The following is a 13,581-nucleotide window of genomic DNA, read 5'->3' as shown; positions in this document are numbered from 1 at the left end:
GGGAGAATAGGAAAATATATACCAATGAATTAGGCATGAACAGCATGCAAATAGACCACTTGCAATTCACTACAGAGATTCTTGACTCCCACTTTCTGATTTTGGTTGCAAAATTGTGTGTTTTTTCTTCTGTCAATGTCAGGAATCCCATTTTCCCAACTGACTCACCAATGCTCATGTTATTTAGGTGCTGGAAAAATTGCATCTGAGAGTTTTATAAAAATAAAAGTGATGCTTTCTTTTGGTTCCTTCTAGCCATTACATATGAAGGAGAGTTTCAGCAGCAGATGAGTTCAGGCAGGGTTGAAGTTGTTCTAACGAAAAGTCACTGGACTTAAAACATTAACTCTGCTTTCTTCCCACAGACCTATTGAATTTCACCAGCAATTTGTTTTTGTTTCAGATCTCCATCAGTTCTGTGTTTTAGTGTTCAAAGATGTTATACAGGTGGGATTTGAATCCTGGCCTCCTGGTCCAGAGATAGGGACATTACTACAGCATCACAAGCCCATCTCTAGGTCAAACAACACTAATGTTCCAAACAGTCTGGCTGGGCTTCATAGAATTAACAAGGATTAGGATGAAACAATTGCTTTGGACCCCTACACAAGCCATGGTTTTGTTCTACTCCCTGTTTAGTAATAGAAACTGTGTACTCAATACTACATGTCAGACAAGTAGTGTAAGAGTTTAGCAGTACAGAATAGTGGGATAACTGCGATGTCCAGGTGGAACCTGGTGTTATGTTTTTATATGGCGTCACCAAGGGACAGCAAGTAGATGAGTCAGAGGATTCAAGAATAAAATTACTGGGGAGCAAGGGATGGGTGCAGGAGAATTGAAGCCATTGCAAGTGTTAAGATTAGGTTGATATCAATAAAATCAAGCAAGGACGATGGAAGAGAGAAGAGAATTGAAGGAGGTTTGTGTGGTCAAAGAGTGCAGACAGGTTGAGATGAATGAGGAGGCATGGTCTCCCTTTTGTTCCCCCAGTAGCTTTATTACAATGACAGTGGCAACCCATTTAAAATCAGTGGGTTACACCTGGTATTAAAACAGTGCACAAAATGCTACCCAGAAAATGTAAGCCAATATGGCATTTAGGAGTTGAAGGTTTATTTGCTGAGAAATATGCTTCAAATCTGTTTTTGTTTTTCTCAAAGCAGCTTAATAACCAGTAGCATGTTAGAAAAATGTTGGCAAACTTGCATTTGGAGCTGATGTAATTGGAAAATGCTTTTTAAAATTTTGCAAACCTTTCAGGAAAACATCACTCACTCACTGCTGTTGCGAGCTCTGTTGATTGTAATGTGGTCTGTCACAATTTTGGACACAGGCACACAAGCTCATCTTGGTTAATCCAATTGCATCATTTCCCTCTGGTATTGGGCAGTGTAATTCAAAATTGCAGAATAGAATGTCAACAGAGTTAATCCAGGCCAACACATTTTCAGATACAACCCTATATCTGAAGGAAATGTCAATGATATGGTCCAAACATTCCAACTAGCACTGGATATTCTTAACTATTATTCTGGCAAACTGATAGAAACTAAAAACAGGAGTAGGCCATTCAGCCCTTTGAGTCCACTTCACCATTCAATGTGATTATGGCTGATACTCTATCTCAATATTATATTCATGCTTTCTCCTGATACCCTGACATGAGCTGTGGAAATCAGTACCCTATGGGGGACAATTTCACATGGGGTTCACCCTATTTCTTGACATAATTTTGTCAAGAAATTCAGATGGTTTAGACTTCCTCTGAGAATTTTGTCAACTTTCAACCAAATTTACAGAACCGGACTCGGAAAAAGCCTCACAAAATTCCACGTGTAGGATGTCTCATACATCACCTGAACATTGCAATTAGAAGATTCAACAGCAGCACGTTAGTGACTAGCAGGAAGACAACTAGAAGCATGATGACCAGCCAATTTGCATAACGATTAATGCAATAGGGTAAATTATCTTCATTTGTCATGTTGGCTTGGTTACTGAAGCAGGATCGGTTGACCATCCGAACCTCTAGAATGTGACAACATGAAGTTAAAGAAATAACAGTAAAGCACAGAGTTTCTCTATTTTTAAAAAAATGTATTACTGCCCAGTAACGTCCCAAACAGCTCATACTGAACTTGAGAATCGTACGTCTTCAAGGAAGGCAATTGGCTCATCATACACATACCCACTCTTTGGAAGGGCTATTCATTTAGTTCCAATCCCCTGCACTATTCCCAAAACCACGTCCAAATCTTTCCTTTTTTGAGCTTGTATCTAATTATCTACTTCTGTCTTCCTCTCAGACAGCACATTTTGATGTGTGGATCTCACAGAGCCATATGGTTACGACTTAAATCACATACCGTCTATTTCATCCAGGGGAATCTGGCCAAATATCTGAAGATAAGGCCTGTAGAGGACATTCCTGAAGATCCAGTCCACACGAGTCTCATTGGGGTGGAGCAGAGCCTGAGTGGCCACGCCATAAGCAATGAGCCAAACACTCAGAAAGAATAAGAAGAAGAAGACATCTTTCATCTGTTGGAGGAATTAACACAAGTGAAAGAGCCAAAACATTAGCTCAGATCTGCTCTATCTTCAGCACGTTTGGTCAGGTCAGTTTGTAAGTATGGGTAATTGTACGGCCACAAGTGAAGATAGTGAGTCACGTGAACAAGTTTATCTGCAAGCTCCCCAGTGATTTGTGTAACTCAGTGTTATTGTCTATTTGGCTTTGTTACACATGCTGACATTCCCCATCCCTTCATCAATCATTGCTGAATTAAACAATTTCAGTGAAGGTGATGAGCTGAGTGCTAAAATTGACAAGAGCATCTTGGTTAAAGAAAACCATTCCAACATAGCCTCAGCTTTTTATCACTATGCAGTTGTTGCTGCAGGGAAATTTATGTGAACATTGCATAAGAATACGATTAAGCTCAGTTGTGGTGATTCACATGCTTCAACAGCTTAATAACACTCAGCAAGGTCATTTATCTTTGTCAACTAATGCAGTTCTTACTGGTTTTACAGAATACAATCCTCTATCTAACTTTATACACAATTATAAATGTAACCAGTCTGCATCTCAGCAAGAGCCTGATCAAAAAGGAAAAGTCCATTAGACTTTATCTTTAATTACCAGTCATCGCCAATGTTAATACTAGTCTCTGTACTATCTATCTGTCAGCTTGATCAATATTCAGGAGTGGCAGAGCAGAAATTTCTTTCAGCTAAATGTTGGGAAGTCTGGAGTTGTCATTGTTGTCATAAGTCCCCTTTATGAATTTCAAAAACAGACTACTCTTTGGAAACAAGCTGAAGCTGCTTCCCATTCTATTCACAGCCTTGATGCTGCATGTGAGCTCAAAATGAGCTTTCGCCCACACATCCAAACCGTCACAATGATTCCCTGCTTCAACCTTTATCACATTGTTATCACTCCTCAACACATTCGGTGAAGCCATCATTCATGCTTTTGTTACATATAGACTCTGCTGTTTCTGTGCACCTCCTTCCCTTCCATAAATGTGCCATCCAAAACTATGCTGCCTGTTTCCTAATGTACTGTTCGGGTTCATCTATTGTTCTTGCATTCACTAGCCAACAAATAATTCCTGATTAAGCAACACCTTGATTTTTCAAATCTCTCCATGGCAAACTTTCCCAACCCCATTTCACTCCACCATTCACAATCATGCTTTCAGCTGCTAAGGATGCTAACTATGGAATTCTCTGTCTAAATTTCCTTTAAAGATATATAACCAATCTCTGTAAACATCTGACAATCTCCTTTGGTCACTCCTTATGTGCGTTGGTCTTAAGTGTTATTCTGTTAAATGCTCCTGTGGAATACCTTGGGACTTTGCTGCTACGTTGAAGGCACAATACGAATTAAAAACTTATTGTAGCTACTTTGACGTTGTGCTCTGTGCATTATTTGTACTGAGAGTGTGTGTCATTTTACAGCTTCACACATCCTTGGAGCACATCTCCTGAGGTGACAGCTATGGAACCAGGTCAGATTTGAGTTCCTAAGAACAATAGTTGGTGCCATAAACAAGATCAGGTAGCATTGCCTACCCATGGCAGTTTATGCCACATTTTGATCATGATTAAATACACATTCTTCAAACTGGCCTCACAGCACCAGAGACCCGGGTTCAATTCCCACCTCAGGCGACTGACTGTGTGGAGTTTCACGTTCTCCCCGTGTCTGCGTGGGTTTCCTCCGGGTGCTCCGGTTTCCTCCCACAGTCCAAAAGATGTGCGGGTCAGGTGAATTGGCCATGTTAAATTGCCCGTAGTGTTAGGTAAGGGGTAAATGTAGGGGTATGGGTGGGTTGCGCTTCGGCGGGTCGGTGTGGACTTGTTGGGCCGAAGGGCCTGTTTCCACACTGTAAGTAATCTAATCTAATCTAAAATCAGACAAAGTTCAAGCATTTCAAAAGACTTCGCTCAATTCACTTCAAAGAAAAAAAATTGTTGGTTGCATCATTGAATATTTGCCTACTTACTTGCTCTTGAAAGTTACAGATTCCTATTCCGGGCACATTTGCAAATGGTCTGCCCTCGTGCTTAATCCTGGAATCAGACTCATTCCTTTGGTCATTCACCTGTCACACATGTACTTTTCAGCAGAGGTCACCAGGGCAAATCTTCCCCTTTGCAGAATCAGGAACTTAGGGGCCATTTCCTGGATTGGCATTTTAAAAAATTCATTCATGTTTTGTGGGCAGCACTGGCTAGACCAGCATTTATTGCTCAGAGGGCAGTTAACAGTCAACCACATTGCTGTGGGTCTGGAGTCACATGTAGACCAGACCATGTAAAGATGGCAGTTTCCTTCCCAAAAGGGCGTTCGTGAACCAGATGGATTTTTCACGAGAATTAAAAATAAATTCATGGTCATCATTAGACTCTTAATCCCAGATTTTTATTGAATTCAAATTCCACCATTTGCCGTGGCAGGATTCAAACCTGGGGTCACAGAAGTTTTCTTGGGTCTCTGGATTAACAGTCCAGCAATAATACCACTAGGCCATCACTTTCCCTGTAGCTGTGATCGTTTAGCAGAGTGCTGAACAAGCGTCAATCTGCTCTCCGAGGCATTGTGGCACATATTATACACTGTGACATTATTGGAGTTCAGCCTGAGCACCAGGAATATCACAAAGTACTATCAAAATAAATGTCAATGAAAGGATAAAGAAAACACTTTAGCCATGAGATTCTAATCCTTCTTGAAGCTGCAGCCATGCTTACAGACACCTACCATCCGTTCCACAATGATGATCTTCGGACCCAACTGTTTATTGATGGCAAAGATGTGGATCAGCCTCAGAGCAAACACCATGAAATCCAGGCACAGAGTCGTGCGGCCCGCATTATAGGAGACGGTTAGCATTCTGTAAGAGAAAAGGAACATACCATCACTTAGAGAAACAAGCGCAAGGTTAACAAAAGATACCTTACGCGAAGTATGGATAAATGGCTCCCATCTGCATTGTTTCACCAATCAAATTTGTTTTCTTAAAGCTGAAGGTGGATAAAATAAGTTTTTTTTTAGATTAGATTAGATTCTCTACAGTGTGGAAACAGGCCCTTCAGCCCAATAAGTGCACACTAACCCTCCGAAAAGTAACCCACCAGATCCATTTAAGATTTAAATTTGTTTTGAGTTTACTAGAGAAGGAATCAGTTTAAATATCCTGATAAATTTGATTGGACTGGAAACCATTGATATTTTATGTCCTTTTAACTTCCGAGAATGATTAGCGACACATTGGAAAATAAACTGAATATGGGGTATGCCTTTGTTCTGGATTTGTTTCAACATAACCTGAGAATTCAGGAAGACCAGCTCCCCAAACATGGTTTTGCTGCAGTTTGCGTTGTTTGTTGAACATATCTAATTGAGTTACATAAGTCGCTAAAGGGGATTTACAAAGTAGACAAGGAAAAGATGTTTTCCCCTTGTGTGGCATTCAAACGCACAATCGTCGTTTCAGGATAACGGGAGGCAAATTTAAAACTGAGACAAGGAGAAATTGCTCAGAAGGGTCATGAATCTGTGGAATTCATAACCCCAAAAGTGTGGTGGACTCCAGGACACTGAATAGAAGAGATACTTAATTAGGAGCAGGTTAAAAGGGTTGTAGGTGGAAGGCAGGAAAATGGAGTTGAGGCCAAGCTGAGACCAACCATAATTGTACTGAATAGTGGAGCAGGCCCCAAGGGCTGAATTGCCTACTCCTCTTTTCTCATACTTTCTTTTTACAGCAATGCCACAGTATGGGAGTAACTTATTTGTGACTGTGTGTAATCGTGGTACAAAGTGAAGAATTAATATTACACTTTACATTAACTGGAGATACACGATTGACCTGTGAACCAGATCAATTATATTAACTGTCAAAAATATTCAAGTATAAGTGGAGGCCAAGCATGGTCAAAGAGATGGCAAATGAAGTGAAATCATATTCATTGATATTCCATCCCCCCCCACTCCAAAAAGAGAACTAGAGAGAAAAGACATGGGAGAAACAGGGCAACATCCGATAGATACAGGAGATGTGTACTCTTTTCACACTTTTTTGCCTTTGTAAAAATGCAAAGCTATGTAATTGTCAGTGCAATTGCAAATGGTGAGATAACTGTCCATATTTAAAAGGTTGTGGAGAAATTTAGTACATTGAAATGGTCTTGGGCATTTGCACAAAATGGAGATAGGTAATTGGGACATTCATTATCCCCCTAGTTTTCCATTTCACTGCTGTCAGTGTACTTTTGAGAATCGTAATAACTGCTAAAGTATAAGAGACAATTTCATGTTACTTATAACTGGCAGAGAAATAGGGCAGATAGGTCTTCCTTAGCGCCATTTCCAGAATTAAAGAAACACTTCAAAAATCAAAACAAGATCCAGGTGTGAGAGGGTCAGTTGGAAAATGCGGAAGATCAAGGAGCATCGATGGAGAAAAAGAGGGGCAACAATTCATCAGAACTGAAGAAAAGTAATGATACAACAGGTTTTTAAGAAAGTGTGAGGTGTTGCATTTTGGTAAGGCACATCAAGGCAGGACTTATACACTTAATGGTAAGGTCCTGGGGAGAGTTGCTGAGCAAAGAGACCTTGGGGTGCAGGTTCATTATTCTTTGAAAGTTGAACTAGAGGTAGACAGGGTAGTGAAGGAGACATTTACCTTTATTAGCCAGTGCATTGACTATAGGAGTTGGGATGTCATGTTGCAGCTGTATAGGACATTGGTTAAGTCACTTTTGGAATGCTGTGTTCAATTCTGGTCTCCAAGCTAAAGGAAAGTTGTTGTTAAACTTGCAAGAGTGCAGGAAAGATTTTCAAATATGTTGCTTTGGTTGGAGGGTTTGAGCTATAGAGAGAGACTGAATAGGCTGGGTGGTTTTCCCTGCAGCATCGGAGGCTGAGGGATGACCTTATAGTTTATAAAATCATGAGGGGCATGGATAGGATGAATAGCCAAGGTCTTTTCCCCAGGGGAGTCCAAAACTAGGTTTAAGGTGAGAGGGGAAAAATTTAAAAGGGCAACTTTTTCACAAAGAGGCTGGTGTATGTATGGAATGAGCTGCCAGAGGAAGTGGTGGAGGCTGGTACAATTACAACATTTAAAAGACATCTGGAAGGACTTAGGGAGTGGAAGGGTTTAGAGAAAAATGGGCCAAATGCTGGGAAACGGGACTAGATTAATTTTGGATATCCGGTCAGCATGGATGATTGGATCGAAGGGTCTATTTCCGTGTTATGCATCTCTATGACTCAATGAAAAATGTAAAGTAAAAGTGAATGAATGACTGCAAAGGAAGTAGTGTTTCTGCTATCGCCATTTACACCTCTTTTTAATGTACTTACTTGTCCCGTTACCATCTCCTTTTTCCCTGTAATATTTCTTTTTCCATTAATCTCTCCTGTCTTCTCCCCTATTCTGTTTGAAGGTAGCCATCTCTTTGAATGGTGAATGATGAGTGATTATTAACTAATAAGCTCGAATGTTACGAAAACAGAAGTTGCTGGAAAAACTCAGCAGGTCTGGCAACATCTATTCTGAAGAGGAGTCAACGGACCCGAACCAATAAGTCTACTTTCTCTCCACAGATGCTGCCAGACTGGAGATTTTCCAGCAATTTCTGTTTGCACTTTTGATTTCCAGCATGTGTAGTTTTGTTTTTGGCTATGCTTGAATGTTTCCTGTGAAACCTAGCTTGATTAATAAGTCTTCTACTCTTGGAAGTCCCTTACCCACTTTGAACTATATCTATTTCTTCTGTCAGTATGTTTGAGTGAGATAAAACTTGAGAGTGATGAAGAATGGTGCCTGTAAAACACTGAACAGCTGCTTCGCTCGATAACTGATTCATATGGTGCTAATGGAGCGAGATGGTCCAACCAATGTTGCTTAGAGCTTTTCCTCATCAACATATATTCCAACTTAATAACATTATCAAAGTGCAAAGCTGTTTATTATCTTTTAAATGGGGTTAAAAAGTGAAAAATTAATTCTCACTGTAATAATAAAATCCCTTCCTTCCATTTATTCTTAATAAATTCAATTCATATTTCATACCCAAAAGGTTCCAACCGATCATAATATTAGTCACGTTCAGTCAGAGAACTAATGTATATGATAGACATCCCAATTGTATCTAACATTGATAATAAATCAGTCTGTTATGCAATTGGTGTATGGTGTCAAATTTCTTTTGTAATGTATTTTAGTTCATTGAAAGTGATCAAAGAAAATTGATTTTCCACAGTATAATGAAGTATTATTTTAAACACTGGAAATGAAGACATTATATCGGTCAAACATCCATTAATACAACTCACCTTAAACCTTGTTCTTTCTCAAACTCGGCTGTTTGTGCTCTTTGTTCAAAATCTGCTGACATTTTTGTGATTGCCATCTTTCTGCTGAGCTCTAGCTACTTGCCAACACTGTGATAAATGAGCTTTCAGACCTTGTGAATGTGGTCCCCCTCGTTTTCTTGCCTGATGCTGGGTGGATATTTGTTGATTGATTTGTAATTTGTGCCGAAGTACAGTAAAAAACTTAGTTTACGAGCAGCACATGCAGATCATAGTAAACAAGGATGTACAATCAAAAATACTTTGACAGAGGCATACAGGTTACATTGCAGAAGCACGCGCTCAAAGAGATCAATATTAAGAAGATCACATTATTTGAGGCTAGTTAGTCCATTCACCATTTTTACTATGATCTGCCTGTATTGCTTGTAAACAAAGCTTTTCATTGTACTTCGGTACACATGACAAATAATTCAGTCAATCAAACACCCATGCAGTGGCAGGCAGTAAACTGAGGGGGACTACTTTCACAAGAGCCAAATGCTCATTTATCACAGCACTGGCCAAGTAGCCACAGCTCAGCAAGAAGATGACAGTTACAAAAATGTCAGCAGATTTTGAACAATGAGCACATTTAGCCAAGTTAGGGAAATAATGAGGATATGTAAGTTATCATTCAACACATCATAAAGAGTGAGGCAATAATTGAAGTCTGGGGTGGTGGGGGGCAGTCAAAAGGAACAGGGACAATGAATTACAAGTAGAACATGAAGAGTCTAGCAAATCCATCCAAAAGTTCTGAGGGATGAATCTAACGTTATTCTCATCTACAAAGTAACAGGAAGAGACACAGCCTAGTAACCAAAGTGAAGAAGATTAAAGTTTTCTAGAACTGAGTCAGAGACTTCTTTAGATCACAGAAGTGCTCATTAAAAATCTGGGAGATTGTGTGTTCCCAGTGTGGGTCCTACTGGTTGCAGACCAGTATTGTCTTGGTGGGTGAGGTACAACTGAAGTGCGTGTCCGATAATTAGGACCCCAGTAGGAAAATACCTCAAATACCCACCCCTCTCCTAACCCACCTCACAAGAGCTACTGAACGGAGGTTAGCAGCTGTGTGTTTCCGGTCAGTGCCACAGTGGTAATGTATCTTCTATAGGATCAACACAGATCATTGGTGAGGGAGGGCAGAATGGGTGTAATCCGTGCAGGAGTGGCTTGCTGGCATTGGTGGTGGGGGTGACAAGGAGAGGGGAATTGGGTGAGAGATCAGGGAAGTGGCTGCTAGCAGGCATCCATCTGAGTGATTTCCCCTCGATTGGTCACGGAATCCTTTCGAAAGAGGGGCATTCCTGAGAGAGACGACTGGGAAACCCAGTAGGATTTTCTGAGCTGCCTTCGAGGAGACACTGCAATGCCAGTGAGGGAGACTCCACTACATCCCAGAATTATCCACATTTTCTCGTCTACCTGTTCAGGGATGTTATCACACACCCCGAAACACAAACTGGGCCACCCGGCTCAGGGATTGGCAAAGTGGCAGTGTACCACAAGAGCACCCCAATTCCCATGCTGTCAGAGATTATAACATTTAAATGGCTTGTTTATGAGACTGCATGGGTAGCAGGCTATTCTGTCAATGCATTCCCACTGGGGACTGTTGGCCCACCAGCAGGAATGGGATATTCTATATCACTACAATAACGCGGGCCTGTCGATCCCATTAGGCATTCGGACAGAGTCCATTAAAACCAGCTGCATATCTCCTATGTAAACAAATCCTGACATAAAACAAAATGTTTTTCAAATCATTCCCTAGACAGGAGATGTCGGATTAATTAGTAAAATACAAGTTAATTAGGCCTTATAATATTAAATCATAAGCAATGCACTGAGTGCGAACAGTTTCAAATTGAATGTTACAGCATTCACGTCAGTTCTGCTTCAGTCTAATTGATTTCCTTCCCTACATCCCCTTTATATTGGTTCTCTCTTTCCAGTTTTATTTCCATATTTCTGTTGCAACTCGTGTGAATTCTGCATTTCTGCATAGCAGAACACTGCAAGATGTTTTGGTTATTACCTTGGGATGGGTAAATTATTGTTGGAAGAGAGGTTGTATCAGAGACCCTGATACTGACCTGCACGTCACTCCTACTATGAACAGCACCAAGGCCACCATGTCGCACTTGTTCCAGGAGTCCTCTACATACAGTTTAAATTTCTTCACTATGTTCGTATTTCCCTCGGTGAAAAAACTCTATAGGGGGAAGAAAATTCGTAAAGAATGAAGCATTTGGAATATATTGTGACCAGGTTATTTTGTGTTGTAGCACTCCCAAACATGCTCAGCAGGTGGTGCACATATACAGGTCACTGAAAGCAGTTTCTGCTGGATTCTTTATGGCAAACCCTTGAGAAAATTACAGGATATTCATTAGGTCGCAATCGTGTGTGAGAAAATGTCTTATGGAGTGATTTTGAACATTTTGTTGATTTACAGGCCTGAGATGGATACACTTTTTATGAACTGTGCAGTGAGCACAACATCGACAAGTGAAAATGTTTTAAAATTAATTTCAAAAATGAGTGCCAGGCTCCATCATTTGGTTGCTGTTGGTATAGCAGGTGCACCTTTTTGAGGATCTGAGAATCATAATGCAGTTAACACAAACAAAACCATTCAGTCTATCGTGCCTATCGTGCAAGAGCAACTCATCTGGTCCCACTTACCCAGCTTTCTCCTTAGCCTTGAAAATCTTTTCCATTCAAATGATCTAATTCCCTTTGAAAGCCACAACTGAATCTGCTTAGAGTGTTCTGTGGGAGTGCACTCCAGATCCTAACTGTTCTGAGTAATAACAGCCTTTTTGCTCATGACACCGTGTGGTTCTCAAACCTTCTTTCAATGGATTGTCAACAGTTCCTCCGCACTTATTCTGTCTCAGACTATCATGACTTTGAACACCTTTATCAAAACATACCCTCCCCAAATCATCTGTTTGCTAACAACTCCAGTTTGCCCAAAGTCTTCATGTGGTGGAAGTCCCTAATTCCTGGAACAGGTCTGCTAATTGTTGTCTGCACCCTCACAAGTGACCATGCACCCTTCCTAAATTCTGTTATCCAGAATTGGACCTTTCATGGCAGTTGAGTGCAACCAGTGCTTTGATGCAAATCATTAATACACTGTTATAATCAACATGAACAGTTGCAATATCAACGTGCAAATCAGCATGCAGTATACTTTACAGGCTTGGTGTACTCTGGTTTCAGTTCACCACAGTTCAGTTCCCAAGTTAATAATCTGCAGAAAGTTATGCATTACAATTACATTTATTTCCAAATCAATTAAATCATACAATAATACTTGATCTTTTACCATATTTTACACTGATGTTGGTTCTATCTATTCAGCCAATGGATAAAATGGTATGCATTTATTGATCAGAGATGGATTGTAATTGTATTAACACAACAAATGTATTAGTAAGGCTGTATTGACATGGTGTGGAACAGGTACAAAGTTAAGAATTGTGTGTGTACTGGGTGTCAGTTTACATGCTGGTAATTACTGATAGAATAATGACCCTTCCACTCTACCTTGCAATATGTGCTTCAATCCTAACCCCAGAACAGGAAGTCCATCTGCACCTGTGAAACATTTTCCCATTTGCCAAATCGGTGTTTTATTCCCCTAAATTTGGGTGAGAATGTCAAATCAGTGGCACTTCAGAAGTTTTCTGTCTATTCTTGAAAAAAACTATTATAGAGGGCCACTACACTCACCAACTGGAGTTAGTCTGGACCAAACACAACCACCGTACAAAGGTCTTCACCTCAAATCATTTAATACTGCATCTCTTGCTCACAATGCTTTTTAATTTTGTACAGACAAAATTGTGGCGTTTTTTCCCCCTACTCTTATAGGTAAATAATTTCCTAAAGCTACTACCCCTTTTGACATCCATAGTCCTGCATCTGTGTACATAAGTCATCATGTTAATTTTCTCCTTCTGCACTAGTCAGGTGATTTACAGACATTTTCACTCCCCTTGCTGCTTTCCAAAGGTCCAGCATTAAAACTTTGAGCATGAAAACACAATACTGGTGTCCTCACCTGTCTCAGCTCCTCCAGCGCCAGGGTGAAAACCCAGAAGTACAGCGTTACCTCTGCCATAGAAGGACCAATAGGGGGAGGGGGCTTGAAATCCACTAGCAAAATGTATGCGAAAAGAGACAGGAATGCAAAATACAGGATCACATTCCCCAGGAATACAGTGACTGGAGCACCCCAGAATTTCTTCCATCTTCTTAAAATGAATCCTCTCCGTTGGTTCCCTCCACAAAGCCTTTTTTTATCCTTTGCGTCATGATCGCTGTCAGATGATAATAACAAGAGCTTGTTAAAATTCATAACATGAGTGAAACAAGGGAAAAAAAAAAATCTTGGTCCCGAAAAATGTTACATCTCAGAATATTAAAATCCCATCTCTCTTAAATTTCCTGATGAAATGTGTCATGAGTCCATTAATTGATGATAATTGCAGTATGGAATTGTAAAAGAGATTGTCTCATATACTAATAGGTTCATCATTAGCAACTTCTTTTTGGTGCACTGGTTGACTGTGTTTAAAGTATTGGTAGAAACTAATAGTTGCCTTTCAGCATCTATCTGACATTCTAATCATTACAACACAAGAATACCAACTGGTGAAATCAAGTTGAATATC

At 40.2% G+C, this 13,581-nt stretch overlaps 1 protein-coding gene across 1 annotated transcript in view; it reads right to left on the bottom strand.

Annotated features, from left to right (window-relative positions):
• trpm5 (transient receptor potential cation channel, subfamily M, member 5) overlaps positions 1–13,581 on the bottom strand; it is a 123,421-nt gene that overhangs the window by 17,410 nt on the left and 92,430 nt on the right. Inside the window, exons 17-21 of the mRNA XM_060838763.1 lie at positions 12,969–13,227; positions 10,990–11,108; positions 5,282–5,414; positions 2,370–2,544; positions 1,860–2,031 (exon numbers count right to left, since the gene is read on the bottom strand). Coding sequence (XP_060694746.1) covers positions 1,860–2,031; positions 2,370–2,544; positions 5,282–5,414; positions 10,990–11,108; positions 12,969–13,227 — 858 coding nt within the window. The remainder of the gene's footprint in view (positions 1–1,859; positions 2,032–2,369; positions 2,545–5,281; positions 5,415–10,989; positions 11,109–12,968; positions 13,228–13,581) is intronic.

The sequence above is a fragment of the Hemiscyllium ocellatum genome, chromosome 18 (assembly GCF_020745735.1).
Source record: "Hemiscyllium ocellatum isolate sHemOce1 chromosome 18, sHemOce1.pat.X.cur, whole genome shotgun sequence".
In the NCBI taxonomy this organism is placed as follows: Eukaryota; Metazoa; Chordata; class Chondrichthyes; order Orectolobiformes; family Hemiscylliidae; genus Hemiscyllium; species Hemiscyllium ocellatum.
Note: the sequence above shows the minus strand (reverse complement) of the source record. Positions and strands in the feature narration are given on the sequence as shown.